The sequence below is a fragment of the Rana temporaria genome, chromosome 2 (genome assembly GCF_905171775.1).
Source record: "Rana temporaria chromosome 2, aRanTem1.1, whole genome shotgun sequence".
NCBI lineage: Eukaryota > Metazoa > Chordata > Amphibia > Anura > Ranidae > Rana > Rana temporaria.
The window spans coordinates 425,724,601-425,746,966 of record NC_053490.1 but is presented as its reverse complement, the minus strand read 5'-3'; the positions used below and the strand labels follow the sequence as shown (position 1 = coordinate 425,746,966).

The 22,366-nt window shown below is 42.2% G+C and overlaps 1 protein-coding gene across 1 annotated transcript in view; it reads right to left on the bottom strand.

The window, feature by feature from the left end:
• The window catches only part of PHEX (phosphate regulating endopeptidase homolog X-linked), a 262,838-nt gene extending 243,431 nt beyond the window's left edge, over positions 1-19,407 (bottom strand). Inside the window, exon 1 of the mRNA XM_040338252.1 lies at positions 19,118-19,407. Coding sequence (XP_040194186.1) covers positions 19,118-19,241 — 124 coding nt within the window. The 5' untranslated portion in view covers positions 19,242-19,407. The remainder of the gene's footprint in view (positions 1-19,117) is intronic.
• Between the last annotated feature and the right edge of the window lie 2,959 nt (positions 19,408-22,366).

Sequence of the window (22,366 nt, the reverse complement as noted above, 5' to 3'; positions counted from 1 at the left end):
CCTCAAAGGTAATTGCAAAAGAAGTTGGATGTTCCCAAAGTGCTGTATCAAAGCACATTAATAGAAAGATATGTGGAAGGGAAAAGTGTGGAAGGGAAAAGTGTGGAAGAAAAAGGTGCACAAGCAGCATGGATGACCGCAGCCTTGAGAGGATTGTCAGGAATAGGCCATTCAAAAGTGTTGGGAACTTTCACAAGGAGGGGACTGAGGCTGGAGTCAGTGCATCAAGAGCCACCACACACACACGGATCCTGGACATTAGCTTCAAATGTCGTATTCCTCTTGTCAAGCCACTCCGGAACAACAAACAACGTCAGAAGCGTCTTACCTGGGCTAAAGAAAAAACAGACCTGGTCTGATGCTCAGTGGTCCAAATTCCTCTTTTCTGATGAGAGCAAATTTTGCATCTCATTTGGAAACCAAGGACCCAGAGTATGGAGGAAGAATGTAGAGGCACACACTGCAAGATGCTTGAAGTCCAGTGTGAAGTTTCCACAGTCTGTGTTGATTTGGGGAGCCATGTCACTTGCTGGTGTTGGTCCACTGTGCTTCATTAAGTCCAGGGTCAACACAGCCAGCTACCGGGACATTTTGGAGCACTTCGTGCCATTTTTATCATATCCACTACACTTCCACAAACAAGCTCTATGGGATGCTGATTTCATTTTCCAGCAGAACTTGGCACCTACCCACACTGCCAAAAGCACCAAAACCTGGTTCAATGACCGTGGGATTACTGTGCTTGATTGGCCAGCAAACTCGCCCAACCTGAACCCAATAGAGAATCTATGGGGCATTGCCAAGAGAAAGATGAGACATGAGACTGAACAATGCAGAAGAGCTGAAGGCTATTATTGAAGCATCCTGATCTTCCATACCACCTCAGCAGTGCCACAGGCTGATAGCTTCCATGCCACACCGCACTGAGGCAGTAATTGCTGCAAAAGGGGCCCAAATCAAGTACTGAGTACATATGCATGCTTCTACTTTTCAGAGGTCCGATATTGTTCTATGTAGAATCCTTGTTGTATTGATTGCATGTAATATTCTAATTTTCTGAGATTGTGGATTTGGGGTTTTCATGAGCTGTAAGCCATAATCATCACAATTATGACAAATCACGGCTTGAACTATCTTGCTTTGCATGTAATGAGTCTATCTCATATATTAGTTTCACCTTTTACGTTGCATTAGTGAAACAAATGAACTTTTGCACAATATTCAAATTTTTCGAGTTTCACCTGTAAGGTTCAGCGGCTATGTAATGGATCCATAGATTTGGGAGGGCAAGGTTTCTGCTGTCTTTGGGAAATTGTAGATGTTCCAACTTAATTTAGGGGGGAGCACCCCAAAGTAACAACTGGAACAGGGAATTACCACCCAAAACAATTTTAAGGGGACTACTACAGGGGGAATTATGAAGAACGTATAGGAGTTGGGGCATAAGTGTCATTTTAATTAGATTCATTTTCCCCGCCGGGGACATTTTGAGGTGTTCCAGATGTTTATTTTGTCTCATCAGTGGATACACATTAGGACAGCAGTACTCCGTGATGGTAGGGGAGATTTGGATGCCCAATTATCTGAAAGAAGTCACTAATGGGATGGAACAAGGGACAGATTTTGCTTTTCTGGGAGTGCTGTCCAGCAATATTAAGACTGACTTAGTCCAATTGATAGCAAGACCTGAGAACCCACAGAACACTGAGATTATGGACATGACACTCGTAATAGAGTAGAATAGCAACATATCATTGGCGTAGAGCATGATCTTCTCATGTAGCTCGCCATACTGAAACTCTGTGATATGCAAACTATTACCTACTAAAGTGGCCAGGGTTTCAATCGCCATGGCAAAGAGCAGGGCCGACAGGGGGCAGACCTGCCTGGTTCCCCTGCCCAGTGCGAAAGCTGGTGACACTCTATTGGATATCCCAATCGCCGCTTGTGGCGTACTGTATAGGAGACGTACCCAAGCAATAAAAAAAGCACTGAATCAATTTCTTTTATTTTAACAATGTAATCCTTCAAATCGTATGCTTCCTGTCTTGGTATTGCTATGATTAAAGCAGTTGAAAAATCTTTTTTTTTTTCTAAAATAATAAACCTGTGAGGCCTCGTACACACGACAGAGTTTCTCGGCAGAATTCGGCGAGAAACTCGGTCAGAGCCGGATTCTGCCGAGAAACTCTGTCGTCTGTACACTTTTGGCCCGATGGAGCCGCCGAGGAACTCGTCGAGAAAATAGAGAACATGTTCTCTATTTTCTCGTTGTCCTCGTTCTTCTCGTTCGAGCTCCTCGGCGGCTTCATCCCTGAACTCGACGAGGAACTCGATGTGTTTGGCACGTCGAGTTCCTCTGTCGTGTGTACGAGGCCTTATACTCACCTGCTCTATACAATCATATTGCACAGAGCAGCTCCGAATCTTCTCTTGTCAGGTCCCCCACCAGGGCTCTAGGTTCCTCTTCTGCGTGTGCCACAGTAGGAAGCCGCTTCCTATGATGGTGCACCTGCATGCTTGATCCTAAAACAGGCTGTGTGCATCCCTTGACACACACAGCTCTCGGCCCCCGCCGCCCAATCTCTGCTCACTAGCTTTGACAGACAGCAGCAGGAGCCAATGGCTCCCGCTGCTCTCAGCCAAGCTTGTGAGAGAAAAAAAATGCAATTACCACTAAGGACTAAAAAGCTGAAATACAGGTCATTCTCCAAAAATTTGCATATTGTGATAAAGTTCATTATTTTCTGTAATGTACTGATAAACATTAGACTTTCATATATTTTAGATTCATTACACACAACTGAAGTAGTTCAAGCCTTTTTATTGTTTTAATATTGATGATTTTGGCATACAGCTCATGAAAACCCAAAATTCCTATCTCAAAAAATTAGCATATTTCATCCGACCAATAAAAGAAAAGTGTTTTTAATTAAAAAAAGAGTCAACCTTCAAATAATTATGTTCAGTTATGCACTCAATACTTGGTCGGGAATCCTTTTGCAGAAATGACTGCTTCAATGCGGCGTGGCATGGAGGCAATCAGCCTGTGGCACTGCTGAGGTGTCATGGAGGCCCAGGATGCTTCGGTAGCGGCCTTGAGCTCATCCAGAGTGTTGGGTCTTGCGTCTCTCAACTTTCTCTTCCCAATATCCCACAGATTCTCTATGGGGTTCAGGTCAGGAGAGTTGGCAGGCCAATTGAGCACAGTAATACCATGGTCAGTAAACCATTTACCAGTGGTTTTGGCACTGTGAGCAGGTGCCAGGTCGTGCTGAAAAATGAAAACTTCATCTCCATAAAGCTTTTCAGCAGATGGAAGCATGAAGTGCTCCAAAATCTCCTGATAGCTAGCTGCATTCACCCTGCCCTTGATAAAACACAGTGGACCAACACCAGCAGCTGACATGGCACCCCAGACCATCACTGACTGTGGGTACTTGACACTGGACATTAGGCATTTTGGCATTTCCCTCTCCCCAGTCTTCCTCCAGACTCTGGCACCTTGATTACCGAATGACATGCAAAATTTGCTTTCATCCGAAAAAAGTACTTTGGACCACTGAGCAACAGTCCAGTGTTGCTTCTCTGTAGCCCAGGTCAGGCGCTTCTGCCGCTGTTTCTGGTTCAAAAGTGGCTTCACCTGGGGAATGCGGCACCTGTAGCCCATTTCCTGCACACGCCTGTACACAGTGGCTCTGGATGTTTCTACTCCAGACTCAGTCCACTGCTTCCGCAGGTCCCCCAAGGTCTGGAATCGGTCCTTCTCCACAATCTTCCTCAGGGTCCGGTCACCTCTTCTCGTTGTGCAGCGTTTTCTGCCACACTTTTTCCTTCCCACAGACTTCCCACTGAGGTGCCTTGATACAGCACTCTGGGAACAGCCTATTCGTTCAGAAATTTCTTTCTGTGTCTTACCCTCTTGCTTGAGGGTGTCAATGATGGCCTTCTGGACAGCAGTCAGGTCGACAGTCTTACCCATGATTGCGGTTTGGAGTAATGAACCAGGCTGGGAGTTTTTAAAAGCCTCAGGAATCTTTTGCAGGTGTTTAGAGTTAATTAGTTGATTCAGATGATTAGGTTAAGAGCTCGTTTAGAGAACCTTTTCATGATATGCTAATTTTTTGAGATAGGAATTTTGGGTTTTCATGAGCTGTATGCCCAAATCATCAATATTAAAACAATAAAAAGGCTTGAACTACTTCAGTTGTGTGTAATGAATCTAAAATATATGAAAGTCTAATGTTTATCAGTACATTACAGAAAATAATGAACTTTATCGCAATATGCTAATTTTTTGAGAATGACCTGTATATTACATTTAGTAATGTTTTAAAAGCAGGAATAGTTTATTGCTAAAATGCACTAGGGTTGTCATGTGCACCACATCAATAGATTGGAATCTATCTATAAACTGTGTGTAGGGCACCTTAAGGCTGTGTTCACACCACTGAGAATTGGATTCGGGATCCCTACATCCAATTCACAATAGCAGCAGATTTTGACCAGCTCTCTATGGAGCCGGTTCACATATCTCTGCAGCAGGTCTGTTGCATTTTGTAGAAAAATGCTGTGCATCTTTTGGTAAGTTTCAGGTCCAAATTCAGCCTAAAATTAGGGCTGAAATTGGACCTGAAACTGTGAACTAGCAAGCACCGGACCTCTGCTGTGAGCCTCATGCGGCTCATATGTGAACCAAGCCTAAGACCCCTTTCACACTGAGGGCGTTTCGCAGGCGCTATAGGGTTAAAAATAGCGCCTGCAATCTGCCCTTAAACAGCTGCTCCTCACACTCCAGTGTGAAAGCCCTCGGTCTTTCACACTGGAGCGGTGCACTGGCAGGGCGTCAGAAAAAGTCCTGCCAGCAGTTTCTTTGGAGCGCATTAGCAGCTGTGAACTCACCGCTGCATAACACGCTCATGCCTCCCAGCAATACGCTGCTGCAGTGGCGCATTGCTGGCGGTATTAACCCTTTCTCGGTGGCTAGCGGGGGTTAAAAAGCCCCCCGCTAGCGGCCGAAATGCGCCACAAATCCGACGGTAAAATAGCTGCGTTTTACCACTATTTTACCGCCAACGCTATTAACGGCACCAGTGTGAAAGGGGTCTAAAACAGACCTGACATGAAAATGCAATGGTCTACTGTTAGGTACTTCCACCCCCAATTTCAGAATTAACCCTCAAAAAAGTAGTGATTAACCACTTAAGCCCCGGACCAATTTGCTGGTCAATGACCGGCCACTTTTTGCGATTCGGCACTGCGTCGCTTTAACTGACAATTGCGCGGTCGTGCGACGTGGCTCCCAAACAAAATAGATTTTTTGTGCTAGAAACAAAAATAGAGTGAAAAAAAATCAATATTTTTTACTTTTTGCTATAATAATTATCCCCCAAAAATAGATATATATATACAAAAAATTGTCCTCAGTTTAGGCTGATTCATATTCTTCTACATATTTTTGGTAAAAAAAAAATCACAATAAGCGTTTATTGATAGGTTTGCTCAAAAGTTATAGCGTCTACAAAATAGGGGATAGTTTTATGGCATTTTTATTAATAATATTTTTTTTACTATTAATGGCGGCGATCAGCGATTTTTATCGTGACTGCGACATTATGGCGGACACATTGGATGCTTTTGACACATTTTTTGGACCATTGTCATTTTTACAGCGATCAGTGCTATAAAAATGCACTGTTTACTGTGAAAATGACACTGGCAGTGAAGGGGTTAACCACTGGGTGGCACTGCAGGGGTTAAGTGTTCCCTAGGGAGTGATTCTTACTGTAGGGGGGATGGGCTACGTGTGACAAGACAGTGATCACCGCTTCCTATTACAGGAAGCGGTGATCACTGTCAGGCCTCGTACACACGGCCGAGGAACTCGACGTGCCAAACACATCAAGTTCCTCGGCGAGTTCAGCCCTGAAGCCGCCGAGGAGCTCGGCGGGCTGAATTCTCCCATAGAACAACGAGAAAATAGAGAACATGTTCTCTATTTTCTCGACGAGTTCCTCGGCGGCTCCATCGGGCCGAAAGTGTACACACGACAGAGTTTCTCGGCAGAATCCGGCTCTGACCGAGTTTCTTGCTGAATTCTGCCGAGAAACTCTGTCGTATGTACGAGGCCTCATTGTCACTAGGCAGAGCGGGGAGATTTACATCAGCATCTCCCCGTTCTTCCTCACTGTGACACAATTGCGGGTATGCCCGCAGACATCGAGTCCGCGGGACCCGTGGTCGGGCTCACGAAGCTTGCGGCGGGCGCGCGTGCCCACAATGCCGCTTCCTTAAAAGGGATGTACATATATGTCCTTCTGCCCAGGAGTGCCTGTCTGTTGACGTATAAATGCGTGCGGCGGTCGGCAAGTGGTTAAAGCGGAATTAAACCCTCAGATTTTTTACAGCCAAGGAAGCTTCTTCTATTTGAACTGCAACTACCATGGTACTGCACGTGATCAGTTATGACACAAGCCATTTGATGGTTTGACTCTTTAGTTGAGGACACTTTTCCAACATTCCAGGAATGTCACGGAGCTCCCGGCGGGCGCGCGGGCCCACAATGCCAGCTTCTTAAAGGGGACGTATATATATATACGTCCTTCTGCCTGTCCGTGCCATGCTGTAGACGTATATAGTCGTGTGGTGTTCGGTAAGCAGTTATAAAATAGAAGAAAAAAGTCAAAGGATACTTACAACACAACTTTTGGCACATGGTTTAAATGCAGTATATTAATATATAAACTCCCTCTTGGAATAAAAAACAAAACAAAAAACAGACATTCAGAAAATGATAACCTCCTGAATGCCGGACTCTAATGCCGCGTACACACGATCATTTTTCAGCATGAAAAAAACGTTGTTTTTCAAAAACGTCATTTAAAATGATCTTGTGTGGGCCTAACATAATTTTTCAGGTTCTGAAAAACGACCAAAAAAAAAATTCGAACATGCTGCATTTTTTAACGTCGATTTAAACTATAACGTTTTTCGGGTTGTAAAAAATGATCGTGTGTGGGCTAAAAAGACGAAAAAAACCTGCGCATGCTCAGAAGTTATGAGACGGGAGCGCTCGTTCAGGTAAAACTACCGTTCATAATGAAGTAAGCAAATTCATCACGCTGTAACAGACAAAAAAGCGTGAATCGTCTTTTACTTACGCGGAATCAGCTAAAGCAGCGAATGGAACTTCCCCTTTAAAGTGCCGTCGTACGTGTTGTACGTCACCGCGCTTTGCTAGATCATTTTTTAAAAACGATGGTGTGTGGGCAACGTTGTTTTAATGATGAAGTTGGGAAAACTTCGTTTTTTTTGACATGCTGAAAAACTACGTATTTTTTCATGCTGAAAAATGATCGTGTGTACGCGGCATAAATCCCTCTGAAAAGCAATCCACCACAGAATGCTTTTCAGAGTGTGGTAAACACGACAGCCCATCTGAAAGAACTCTAATGCCGCGTACACACGATCATTTTTCAGGTTGTAAAAAATAGGTTTTTTAAAAATGTCATTAAAAACGATTGTGTGTCGGCTTCAGAGCATTTTTCGGGTTCTTAAAATGGGTTCAAATTTTTTTTTCGAACATGCTCTATTTTTTCACGACGTTTTAAGCGTTGTCATTTTTTCGGGTTGTAAAAAATGGTCGTGTGTGGGCTTTAACGAAGTGAAAAACCTGCGCATGCTCAGAAGCAAGTTATGAGACGGGAGCGCTCGTTCTGGTAAAACTACCGTTCATAATGGAGTAAGTACATTCATCACTCTGTAACAGACAGAAAAGCGCGAATCGTCTTTTACTAACACAAAATCAGCTAAAGCAGCCCCAAGGGTGGCGCCATCCGAATGGAACTTCCCCTTTATAGTGCCGTTGTACGTGTTGTACGTCACCGCGCTTTGCTAGAGCATTTTTTTTTCACGATCGTGTGTAGGCAAGGTCGTTTTAATGATTACGTTGAAAAAAATGACGTTTTTCAGAGCCTGAAAAACGTTGTTTTTTACAACCCGAAAAATGATTGTGTGCACGCGGCATTACTGTATAACAGAAAGTAAGATCTGGACTCTTATGGCGCCTACTATCTGATAATTAGCTTAGTTTAGTAGTACCCCTCATCAAATGGTTATTTTATATTCTGTTTATAAAGTACCAGTTTTTTTTTTCTAGACCAGGTACTTTACAAACATAATATAAAATAGTCATTTGATGAGTGGAGCGTTCATATGCTCATTTCTATTCCTTGTTTAGTAAATCCTAAAACTGCCATAAATCAATGTGAACGCGGTCTGACAGCTGCAGGGGATGTTTCTTCCATTGCAAGCCAAAAAAGACCTTGTTAACCCCACATTTATATCTGATGGACCTCTGAATGGTTCCCATTGCTTGGGATGAATTCAGTTTTCCATGGAATAAACAAATATTATTATATTTCAGAACATTTTGACTAGTATATAAAATAATGCTTCGCTGGATTTATTAGAGTAATGGAGACCTGTTCTATACATAGCATTCAGCATGTCCACTGTTGTTATATCATCAATAAATCACCAGAAAATGCAAACTGTATCATCGCTCATTTTTATGTAGATTTAGGGCTTGAACACACACAATGGGAGTTATTTCTTACTGAAATGTCTCTGTAGATAAACACTGTTTAAATGTTTTACAACGCTTATTATAGTATTATTTTCTATCGTATATCTGTCAGATAAGTTCCCATTATATCTCTTTACAGAAAGTCATTAGTGCTGGTTCAGACAGGAATCGCACCGCATTCCTGTTCAAATCACATGTGATTTGAGCCCATGCAAGGTTAAAAACAAAAAAAGAACTTACAAAAAAAAAACCTCACACAGAGCAGTGCTGCAGCCATTGGTTGCATCAGCTGATCAAATACAGTAAAACCTTGGTTTGAGAGTAACTTGGTTTGAGTGCGTTTTGCAAGACAAGCAAAATGTTTTAATAAACTTTGCCTTGATATACAAGCAATGTCTTGATATAAGAGTAGCGTCATGTTACAACTGAGTATAAAAAAGAAGAGAGGAGCCTCTAAGTGTAGCAATGTGATTACATTTAAAGTGGATGTAAACCCACTCTCATCCTTTCTAAACTACTGCCATAGTGCTGATCTATAAGGATATACATGCCTCGTGCATGTATCCTTACCTGACAAACGTCTCCCCTCTGTCTGTTATAAGAAATGAAAAAAAGCAGATTCTGTGGGTGGGTCTGTAGACTCCCCGCCCACCTCTACACTCCCCTTGTCAACATGCACTAGGAAGAACGGGGAGATGCTGTGTTTACACTGACATCTCCCCGTTCTTCAGCTCTGTGACCCGATCGCAGGACACCGTCGGACACCGAGTCCGCGGGTCCCACGGGCATGGTTACGGAGCTCGCGATAGGGCCGGCAAATTAAAGGGGACGTATATATATGCCGTGGCATTCTGTAGACGTAAAAAGTCGTGCGGCAGTCGACAAGCGGTTAAACAGATTTTCAGCAGGTGCATACCCAACTTAAACATGGCCACAGATGATTTGAAATTTGGCCAAGTCGGCAGCAACCAGCCAAATTTTGATCCATGTGTGGCCACTGCAGTTGAAGAGAAATTGATCTACCAATTGATCTATCAAATAAAAGTGAGATGATCAGTGCTGCAGGCAATAGGCTTCAGCCATGATCCTTGGATTTGGACAGCTCAAACAACAAGAAAACAGGAACACAGGATCTTCATTTGCATGATAGTATACATTTATTGAAAGAAAATAATAGCACATTTACAGTTAAAATGCTTGCAAATCAGCATAGGTGGTAGTAATCACCAAGATAGGTACAAAGCAAGGCTGTGTATAGGAATAGCAGCTCCAGATCCTCTCAGAGGTTTAAGAAAGAAGGTGTTGTCGAAAATATGTTACCGCCTTCCTCTTTTCACCAGCATGTAGAGGTCACTACGAGGCTTTTTAGGCAATGGCACAGAAAGATGTTTATTGGCGGTCTTTTTGACAGCTGTCAGAGTGGGTCCCTGTGATGCCGGCCAGAGGATATTCCTGCACACAGCCTTGCTTTGTATCCATTTTGGTAATTCCCACACCTAGGGGTATTGTGTATTGTGTGCACCCCAAACTCAAACACACGTGTGTGCATGTGTCTACATGTATATTGTCCTGGTACATTAATCTCCCTGCTGGCACAGTAAGCACATTTCTTATGGCAGAGTAAGAGGGAGATCTTTCCCATCTCCCCACTGGCACACAGAGCAATAATGCTAATGTGCACTAGATGATTAGGGTGTGCCTATGCTGTCCACCCACCTGCTTGGTGGTGGTTGGTATCTGTGGAGGCAGCAGCTATTGCCTACATTTTATTAGTCCATAACTCAGAACCATTTATTTCTTATCTAAATGGCTTTGTGTTCCATTGAGAAGGTGAGCAGCTACACCTGATTGAGTTTACAAATCATTTTTAAGAGGGAGGTGATCCTTTTTCCAACTCAGTGATTCTGTTTTTTTATTTTGTATTTCTTTTTTTCTGACATGTTGGTGTTATGTCTTTCACCTGGGTGTTATGAGTTTCACTTAGTAAATACAGAGGGATAAAACAAAAACAGTGCAAAGTAACAAACTGTCATTATTTTAAAAGTGGGGGGGGGGGGAGTGATGCAGCAGTCCCCCTTTTACTTACCTGAACCCGGTCTTTCTAGTGACAGGAATGAGCACAGCAGCTTCAGCTGGTATCTCGGGTCCTGATTGGATAGACTGATAGCAGCACAGCCATTGGCTCCCGCTGCTGTCAATCAAATGCAATGACATGAGAGCTGGGGGGAGGGGCCGAGTCTTGCTGTCTGTGTCAATGGGCGCCTGTACGAGTGCCCAGAGAGAGAGCGGCTCTCCAACCAGGCACCTTGATAAGTGGAGCCAGGAGCGCCACTGAGGGACCCCAAAAGAGGGGGATTGGGCCACTCTGTGCAAAACCAACTGCACAGAGAATGTAAGTATGACATGTTTGTTTTTTTATTTGTTTTTTAAAACAAACCTTTACATATCCTTTAAAGTAAAACTAAAGGCAAGACTTTTTTTTTCCTTTTAGATAGAGCAAAGAAGGGTTATAACCCCTGTCAGCTTTTTGCTCTCTGTGGGATTTCTCTTCACTTCCTGTCCCATAGCCAAAACAGGAAGTGAGGGGATCCCTTGTTGTCACCAGAACTAGTGTCCACATTAGAAGATTTCCTCTGTATTCTGTTCTGATGGCAACCCAAAATTGTAGTTTTTCCTTTACTTTTGCCGATAACAATTAACAGGACAATAAAGAAAGGGTGAATCTCCATAATGGGGGCACAGATAGCAATACAAACCTGACAGATGTTCTAATCCCTCTCCAATTTAGCCAAAACTTAAAAAAAGTGTTGCCTTTTATTTATACTGTAATAGCCATGCTAGAGATATCTGTGAAGGGCTGAATTTGTGGGGTGAATAGTTTGGATAATAACTATCACTTTGCATGAACCAAGACATTGCATTATTACTGGTATATTTTTCAGTGACTGTTTAGATGATGTTTAGAGGATAATTTGCCGCTCAGTGTGTAAATTACCACCGCAGAGCTGATTTACTATGTACTAACTAGATTATTGGACATCTGTTCACTCCAAACTGCCAAATGGGTTAGGAGGAAATGCTTACTTCACCTTAAACCAATTAGTTGTTTGGTGATAAAATGTGTTCTTTGGTGTGGAGATGTTTTTATAAGCAGCCCCTAAAAATAATGTCTTACTGAGAATGAATGGATGAGAATCACTCTTTCTTTTTATTATCTTAAAGTATATGTAATAAACCTAATCAGTCAAATCTCATATAAAGCCCCTTTCACATTGGGGCGTTTTTTATGCGGTACAGCGCTAAAAATAGCGCTGCTATAATGCATGAAAAATCATGCCCTGTAGTCTTCAATGTGAAAGCCCGAAGGCTTTCACACTGAAGCGGTGCGCTAGCAGGAACGCTCCAAAAGTCCTGCTAGCCGCATCTTTACCGCGGTACAGGAGCGGTGTGTTCACCGCTCCTATACCGCGGTTTCCCATTGAAATCAATGGGAAAGCGCGGTAATACTGCGGTATTAACCATTTTTCGGCCGCTAGCGGGGGTTAAAACCTCACCGCTAGCGCCGGAATATCGCGGTAAACACGATGGTATAGCCGCGCTACAAATAGCGCGGCTATACCGTCACCGCGGCTCGACGCTGCAATGTGAAAGCAGCCTAAGCTTCAGCATGATAATGTAATGTTAGAAGCCATTTCTAATATTTAAAAAATCAGCAGATTTCATTAAAACAATACCTGGTGATTCTGCCATATTGTATTTAGGTGACAGCTCTCTGTCCCTGTCTCCTATGCCCCTTTCACACTGGGCGCGGGAGGTGCGGTGGCGGTATAGCGGCGCGATTATTAGCTCCGCTATACCATCATATTTACCGCAATATTCTGCTGCTAGCGGTGCGGTTTTAAACACCCGCTAGCGGCTGGAAAAGGGTTAATACCGCCGGCGGTATTACCGCGGTTTCCCATTGATTTCAATGGGAAGGAGCGGTGTAGGAGTGGTAAACACCCCGCTCCTATTCCGCTGCAAGATGTGGCTAGCAGGACTTTTGGAGAGGTTCTGCTAGTGCACCGCTTCAGTGTGAAAGCCTTCGGGCTTTCAAACTGAAGACTGAAGGGCGCGATTTTTTCAGGCGGTATAGCAGCGCTATTTTTAGCGCTAAACCGCCTGAAAAACGTGTCAGTGTGAAAGGGGCCTTAGTCACATGGGCTTCCAATGTAAACTGGCTGTTTAAACACACATTACACAGACAATGTTGTCCCAAGACCCAATGTTGTCACCATCAAGAAACCCACAGGCCTTGTACTCACGAGCAGACATGTCCGATGAAACCGGTCCGCGGACCGTTTTCATCGGACATGTCTGCCCGGGGACTTCTGTTCGATGGCTGTACACACCATCGAACAGAAGTCCGCGCGTAAACAATACGCGGGGCGTGTCCGCGGTGTCGCCGCGACAATGACGCGGCGACGTGGGCGGGCCTGCCTTTTAAATGCTTCCACGCATGCTTCCACGCATGCGTCAAAGTCATTCGACGCATGCGAGGGATGGCGGGCGGCCGGACATGTACGGTAGGTCTGTACAGACGACCGTACATGTCGGGGGGACAGGTTTCCGGACTGTTTTAAAGCAAGTCCAGGAAACAGTTGTCCGCTGGAAACCTGTCTGATCCGCCCGAAAATGGTCCGCTCGGGCCTACACACGGCCAAACATGTATGCTGAAACTGGTCCGCGGACCAGTTTCAGCAGACATGTTTGGTCGTGAGTACGGGGCCACAGAGTTATGCAGCCATCACTGGAAGACTGCAGAAGATTGGTGGCACTAAGATGCAACAGAGCGTAAAAAAAAAAAGGGAAAATAAGTATTTTATTTAAAAAAAGATTACATGGCGGGTGTTTATGATTTACAGGAAACAAAAATTTTAATAATTTAGAGATAATAGACGGCTTATAGAAGTTGAGGTAGGGTCGAACTAAGGGGCGGGCCCACATCCAAATAGCATAGATAAAGTGGAAAAATGTCCCCCTTAACGGGACTTTAATGGCCCTGGTGATTGAAAAAGCAATCACAATATACAATAAACAAAATATAGAAAGAAAAAGGGCCTTGGACTTTGCCATGTTATTAGATCACAGCAGTCCAGGACCCATGAGTATAACATAGTCATTGCTATGCCATGTTGACCTCAGTTGTTCAGCCACCAATCAGGTTTACATGTATACAGTCATACCTTTTATATTTGATGTATTAAATAAAGTTATATATAAAGTTATATATTTTTCTACAATTTTTTCTTTCTATACTTTGAAAAATCAATCACAGTATACAATAAACAAAGTATAGAAAGAAAAAATTGTAGAAAAATATATAACATCAATACATTAATACATCAAATATAAAGGTATGAATGTATACATGCAAGTTAGATGGCTGAACAACTGAGGTCAACATGGCATAGCAATGGCTATGTTATACTCATGGGTCCTGGATGCTGTGATCTAATAACATGGCAAAGTCCAAGGCCCTTTTTCTTTCTAGATTTTGTTTATTGCACATTGTGATTGATTTTTCAATCACTAGGACGATTAAAGTCCCGTTAAGGGGGAAATGTTTTCACTTGATCTAATTTAGAGTTTACATCTATTTTATTATGAGGAAAGTGATACTTGTACTTTGTTAACTTTGCCGCAAAAAGAAATAAAGCAAAAACGCACTTCTTCATATTTGTTACCACACTCTAGTTCAGGGGTGCCCAACCTTTTGAAGCACGAGGGCCACTTAAGTGACTTGGTAACTGGTCGCGGGCCACAATCAGCAGAGGGGGCAGATCCATGTCCACTCTGCATATGCAGATCGGATCAGATTGGAGGTAGGACACAAGTCGGTTTACATCTGCCATTCCTTGGAGGTGAATGGAGGGTCCAATTGGGTCGGACTGACCGTGTGATTATGGGCCATGGCTGCTTTAACACTGATGTGCTGCGGTTTACCCACACCGAGGGTGCGAAGCAGTGTGCCTTTGGCTTTTCAGCACTTTGCAATAGACTTCTATTATATTCTGCAGGTTTGGTGCACTTTCAGAAAGCTCACCAAACTTGCAGGTAATAACAGAAGTCTATGGCCCTGTGCAGGTAACCCGCAGGTGCGCTGCTCTGCATCTGAGGTTCAGTTTGAAAGCTGCCCAGTAACCACTGCAGAACAGATATGCCTATATATACTCTGATTTTAGTAATAAACTGACCTTTAATAACAGTATTCTATTACATCCCAGAGCAGGAGGTCGCGGGCCACATCAGAGGGCTTCGCGGGCCACATGTGGCCCCTGGGCCACTGGTTGGGCACCCCTGCTCTAGTTAGTTTCTACACCATTCCATAGCTTCTGTAGAGAGCAGTGCTAAAAAATCAATCTGTCATATAACCTTTAACTTTAATGCCGCGTACACACGATCGGTCCATCCGATGAGAACGGTCTGATGGACCGTTTTCATCAGTTAACCGGATGAAGCTGACTGATGGTCACTCGTGCCTACACACCATCGGTTAAAAAACCGATTGTGTCAGAACGCGGTGACGTAAAACACAATGACGTGCTGAAAAAAAACAAAGTTCAATGCTTCCAAGCATGCGTCGACTTGATTCTGAGCATGCGTGGATTTTTAACCAATGGTTGTGCGTACTAACGATCGTTTTTTTTCTATCGGTTAGGTATCCATCGGTTAAATTTAAAACAAGATTGCTTTTTTTTAACCTATGGATAAATAACCGATGGGGCCCACACACGATCGGTTTGGTCCGATGAAAACGGTCCATCAGACCGTTCTCATCGGTTTGACCGCTCATGTGTACGCGGCATTAGACCATTCATGGTCACCTCAAAGTGACCACATACATTATAACCTGATAACACAGTCTCTTTTGGATTTACCAAGAATTAAGTATGTTGGGATATAAACTACCGTATTTATCGGCGTATACCGCGCACTTTTTTGCCCTGAAAATCAGGGCAAAATCGTGGGTGCGCGGTATACGCCGATACCCACTTTCCCGCGCCGAGTTTGAATGCTGCGCCGACATATACATACCGAGCGCAGTACACTCGGGTATAGTCGGGCAGTCTCGGCTCCTTCCGCGCTCACGTCCTGGACATACAGGACGTCAGCGCGAGAGTTGCCGAGCCTGCCCGACAATACACGAGTGTACTGCGCTCTGTATATATCTGGCGCAGTATTCAAACTCGGCGCGGGAAACGAGCGGGGAGGACGCGAGGACGCCGCAGAAGGACGCCGGACCCAAGGAAGAGGACACCCGAAGCCGCAGACGGACGCCGGGCCCGACGAAGAGGACACCCGAAGCCGCAGAAGGACGCCGGACCCGACGAAGAGGACACCCAAAGCCGCAGACGGACGCCGGACCCGACGAGGCCGCCGATGGACGCCGCGCAAGACACCAAAACTGTAAGTACAAAAAAAACTTTTTTTCCACAGGATTCGGGGCAACTTTAGGGGTGCGCGGTATACGCGGGAGCGCGTTATACCGCGATAAATACGGTATGTAGTGTAACATAATACCTAAATAACCTACTGAATTTCTATGCAATCAAGTGTACTTTCACATTACATGATTTTTTAAATCTAAAGGAGATGTTACCTTCACAATATGATGTGTTTGGGTAACTTTAGACATGCCATTAAACTGCATCAGTGATGTATTGTACCAATAGAAGCTATTACCTATAATATTAACTGCATGCTAGAACTTACATTGCACCCACTGCTCATCATTCATTTCAGATATTTTATGAAAGTCAGCAATCAAGTACTATATATATTTAATTTAACAAAACCATATTATAAAATAAAATATAACATGCTTATTATCATATATATTTTTTTATAATTGCTCACTATTATAATGTCATTGTTTGTAATGTTTTATATATTAGGTAGTTGTATACTGTATAAACTGCATATGTAAGATGTTCCTTATAGGTTTACATGGGTTTCATCAAGCATTCAGGTTTGTATGAATTTGCAAGAAACATGTACTCTAATGCGCTGTACACACGATCAGGCTTTTGCCCGGCCAAACTCACATCGGAATTCCGACAAAATTCCATCGGAGTAAAAGAGAACATGTTCTCTATGTAAACTCTAACGGTATTCCTCGGAATATCCAATGGAAAAACTCAGGTGGGTATACACATTCCGTTCGGAATAAGTCCGTCTGACTTTTTCCATTGGAAATTCCGATCGTGTGTACGAGGCATAAGACAAGATTTCTCAATCAGGGTTCTTTGGAATCCTGAGGTTCTTCCAGAGACTGGTAGGGGTTACTTGGGCAATGAAAAGTTTCTAACACCTAGTAACCACTGATGTCATTTATCTTTTTAGCAGTGTGTAAGGCAAGGCAGTTTAACCACTGGTCAGCAATCTCACACTCACCATTAACATAACGTGTCTTTTTCCCATTAGTCACCAATGTATGGAACCATTACATCGACTACCAATTTGAGAAGGCACTTTTTCATTGACCACCAGTGTAAGGGGCACTACAATTTTCACTTAAGTTTTTTTTCTTTTCTGTCCATTATAATTATTATTTGTTCCATTTCAGGATTTTTACTATTTTATTTTTTTAACTTATTTTTTTTTTATAGAGCATCTGCTCTGAGTGTCAAGTATACTAGATACACTACACGTTTTATTCTTTTTCTGTATTTGCAGCTTACTGACCACGCAAATGTGAAGTGAGCAAGAGATGTAATAATTTAACAGGGGTTCCCTGAGACAATAATAATATTTCAATAGTTCACCTGTATTAAAGAGGGTGAGAAAGACTGTATGTACAGGCTCTCCTCACTTAACGAGCAGGTTCTGTTCCAATGACCAGGTCGTTAAATGAGGAGCCACAAGTAATCAATATTTTAAGAATTCTTAACCACTGTACTGTATTGTGGAAAAAAAGGTCTAAACACAAAACTCCAGCTCAATAACATTGCTTTAATTTGTATAAGTACAGAACACAAAGGAAAATTCTGTACAGTAATGCCGCGTACACACGATCGGTTCGTCTGATGAAAACGGTCTGATGGACTGTTTTCATCAGATGAACCGATCGTGTGTGGGCCCCATCAGTTTTTTTCCCATCGGTGAAAAAACTTAGAACCTGTTTTAAAATTATCTGATGGTTAAAGAAACGATAGAAAAAAACAATCGTCTGTGGGGAAATCCATCGGTTAAAAATCAACGCATGCTCAGAATCAAGTCGACGCATGCTCGGAAGCATTGAATTTAATTTTTCTCAGCACGTTGTTGTGTTTTACGTCACCGCGTTCTGACACGATCGTTTTTTTACCTGATGGTGTGTAGGCAAGACTGATGAAAGTCAGCTTCATCAGATAGCTGATGAAAAAATCCATCCGACCGTTTTCCTCGGATGAACCGATCGTGTGTACAGGGCATAAAACCTTGGTTTGCGAGCATAATTCGTTCCAGAAACATGCTTGTGATCCAAAACACTTGTATATCAAAGCATTTTTTTTACAGGGTATAAAAGAGAAGAGAGGCACCTCTAAGTGTAGCAATAAGTTGCTAAATATTGTACCTTCATTAAATGTAACCATATTGCTACACTTAGAGGCTCCTCTCTTCTTTTTTATACTCAGTTGGGACATGACGCTACTCTTATATCAAGACATCGCTTGTATATCAAGGCAAAATTTATTAAATCATTTTGCTTGTCATGCAAAACGCTCTCAAACCAAGTTACTCTCAAACCAAGGTTTTACTGTACTGTACAGTACAATACAGTGATGTTTAGCGGGTCGTTAGGGTGGGGAGAGCTGGTCATAAGTCTGAGTGGTCGTTAAACAGGTAAGTCGTTAAAACGAAGAGTATCTGTATTTATATAAAAGTGTGTGTGTGCCTGTGTGTATGTGTGTATATATATATATATATATATATATATATATATATATATATATATATACTGTATTTATTGGCGTATAACACTCACTTTTTTACCCTGAAAATAGAGGGTAAACTGTGTCTGCGTGTTATACGTAGGGGGCTGTGGAAAGTTTTTCTCCTGAAACTTCCCTCTTAAAGTTAGGGTGCGTGTTATACGACTGTGCGTGTTATACGCCGATAAATACGGTATATATATATATATATTTTTTTTTTTTACTGTAAATAATCACATACAAAAATAAGCATCAGACGTAGACTGTTTTTTTTTTCTTTTAGGTGTGGCGAATTAAAATACATCCTGTAAAACGCATGCAAAGCATACTAAAAAGGCACCGTGTTGAAAACACACTGTATGAAAAATGTAGGCATGAATGCATAGTAAACATAATAAATTTGACAAAATGGAAGTATAAAAATCTTCATAGAATTTCCATTTTCATATATGGATAATTTACCTGTATCTTCCATGTTATACTTTAGGGTATGTTTATCCATCATTTGTATTTAGCATAATTACAACATTTTGAGCCTTGATCATAGCATAGTGTCTGTTAACAAGGTACTCACCTAGTAGCAGCAGAAGTGCTAGTACTCCTGTGATGCAAATGAAGATGACCAGGGCTATTTTAATGACTTTACTGGCAGAACTTTTCTTGTCTGACTTTGCATTCCCCATGTCTTGTTCTTCCATAGACTGCTTGTGCTGGGAGGGGGGGGAAAAAAGCCTGTGAACAAATGTCTTTCCTCTTTAATGTTCTTCCAGAGGGTTTTAATCAGAAACCCATGTTCTAAATGAGCTGTCTGCGTTTATGTCTTGTTGATACAGTACACATCTTTGCAAGTTTTCAGTCATCAGACTGCCTATCTCCTCCTTCTTCATGGGAGGGGGGAGTAGAGGCACAATGAAAAGTATAAGGGCTTTCCCTATCCCTCCTCTTCTAAAAAAAAAAAAAAAAAACTACACATGGCTCACCGGCTGGAACTTGCCAAAATGAGTGACTAGTTCATATTTAGAAAACCTCAGTGGTTTACAGAGGATGGAACTGTGCTAGGCTTCACTGCTGAAGTTTCACATTATCCACATGTTGCTGGCTGGATGGGTGTAATAATGTTCAGCTGGGTGGGTGTATAGAATTTGTGACATGCACTACTCGTAACCCTGCGCTCAATGAGATTTCATAAACTTCACTAAACTCGGCACAGTTAAGCTCGTTCTTATCTCAAGTTGTTAAGCTTCCAGGGTTGTGTTTGCCAAAATATAACACTATCCATCATCAAACTTCTCTCGTACCTTTTGATATCTTTCAAAATAAAGTTTAAAAAAAGTTTAGTGGCTTCTTATGCCAATGATGTCATCGTTCAGATTACGAACTGAAATATTTTGCACATTTGTTTTTACTTAGAGGGTCAGTTCTCTAAAAGTAGCATAAAAAAAGCCCAAAATATCAATTTGCTCTGGATTGAGCATATAATAAAAGTATTGTAAAAAAATATATATATATAAATATATATATATATATATATATATATATATATATATATATATATATATATATATATATATATATATATATATAAAGCACTTTTTTTTATTCTTTATTTTTTATTTTTTTGTGGGGGAAAGTTTGTTCTTTTTTTTTTTTTCATACAAATACAGTAAAACCTTGGTTTGACAGTAACTTGGTTTGAGAGCGTTTTGCAAGACAAGCAACATTTTTTTAATACATTCTGACTTGCTATACAAGCGATATCTTGATATACATGTAGCATCACGTCACAACTGAGTATAAAACAGAAGAGAGGCGCCTCTAATGCCCCATAAACATGTGCTGGATTTCCGACGGGAAAAGTTCCTGTCGGAAATCCTGAAGGGGAAGCCGAGAACCTGCTCGGTCTGTCTTTCTCCCTACACACCGCTGTTTTTCCTGACAGGAAAACTGCGATGGAGCTTTGGTCGAGGAATCCCGGCCGTGTGTATGCTCCATCGCAGTTTTTCCCATAGGAAAACTGCCAAAAACCGCCGGGCAAAAGTCTGCCGGTTTTCCCGGCAGGAAAAAAAGAGAGCTGGTTCTCTTTTTTTGTCTGGTGGTTTTTGGGCAGTTTTCCTATCGGAAAAACTGTGAGTAGCATACACATGGCCGGGATTCCCGGCCAAAAGTTCTCCTCGCAGTTTTCCCGTAGGGAAAACCAACCGTGTGTACGGGGCTTAAGTGTAGCAATAGAAGAGAAGAACCCAATGTTCACGAAAGTGTGAGGCCTCGTACACATGACCGAGGAACTCGTCTTAAATGAAACATTGTTTTCCTCGACGAGTTCCTTGTTAGGCTTGTCGAGAAACTTGACAAGCTTTCTTTGCGTACACACTGTCAAGACCAAATCTCGTCGTTCTCAAACGCGGTGACGTACAACACATTCAAATGCAGGGGAAGTTCAATTCCACTGGCACAACCCTTGGGGCTGCTTTTGCTAATCTTATGTTACTGCGTGTTAAGTAAAAGTTTGGTAGGAGAAGATTTGCACTTTTCAGTCTGTTACAGCGTGACGAATGTGCTATCTCCATTACAAACGCTACTTTTACAGAAGGTGCGCTCCCGTCTCGTACTTTATTCTGAGCATGCGCGGGTTTCTAAGCATACACACGAACGTGTTTCTTGTCGAAAATCAGCCCGACAAGGAACACAACGAGGAAATTGAGACTCAGGACGAGGAAAAAGAGAACTTGTTCCCTTTTTTTCTCGTCGAGTTCCTCGACAGTTTTCTCGATGAAAAACATACACACGACCGTTTTCCCCGGCAAAAAAGCTCTGCCACCATGTTTCTTGATGGATTCTGCCGAGGATTCTGCCGGTCGTGTGTACAAGGCCTGACTGTTTGTAAGTCACCACATCCCAATTGAATATGAAAATACAGCAGACCCCCTCAAGGGTGGGACTTTGAAAGTGCCAAAAACAGGAATAAAAATATATAAAAAAAATATAAATTATTTATTTGAGTATACAAAAAAAGTTATCACATGAAAATCATAGATTAAAAAACACATGAATGGTGTGCAAATCCAGAAAATTCATTATAGTTGACTACAAAAAGACCACTCTCAGTCAGGGTTTGACTGAGAGTGGTCTTTTTGTTGTCAACTATAATGAATTATCTAGATTTGCACACCATTCATGTGTTTTTTAATCTATGATTTTCATGTGATAACTTTTTTTGTATACTCAAATAAATCATTTATATATTTTTATATATATTTACTCCTGTTTGTGTCACTTTCAAAGTCCCACCCTTGAGGAGGTCTGCTGTATTTTCATAAGTGTAGCAATATGGTTACATTTAATGAAGGTACAACATTTGCAACTCACATGGCTGATTAAAACAGGCACATCTAAGTATGCTTTCAAATCGCTTTACTGCAGGGTAGTCTTCCCGGCCACGATTTTAGATTGACAGCGGTGAGAGGCGGCAGGGTGTGTGGGATGGTCTATTACCGTGGATGCCTGCATACTTAGATGTGCCTGTTTCAATTGTCAACCATGTGAGTTGCTAAATGTTGTACCTTCATTAAATTTAACCATATTGCTACACTTAGAGGCGCCTCTCTTCTCTTTTATACTCTGTAGCTCCTGCTGGATTTTGCTTCTAATCCCATTGTGGAGGTTGCCATTTGTGGATGGACATTTTATGGTTATATCACATTGTTACAATCGTTTTATATGGACTATAAACTGAAGGACTTATGAATAAATGGTTGTGGAACACATCATCTGAGTTTCCATTATTTCTTATGGGGAAATTTGCTTTGATATACAAGTGCTTTGG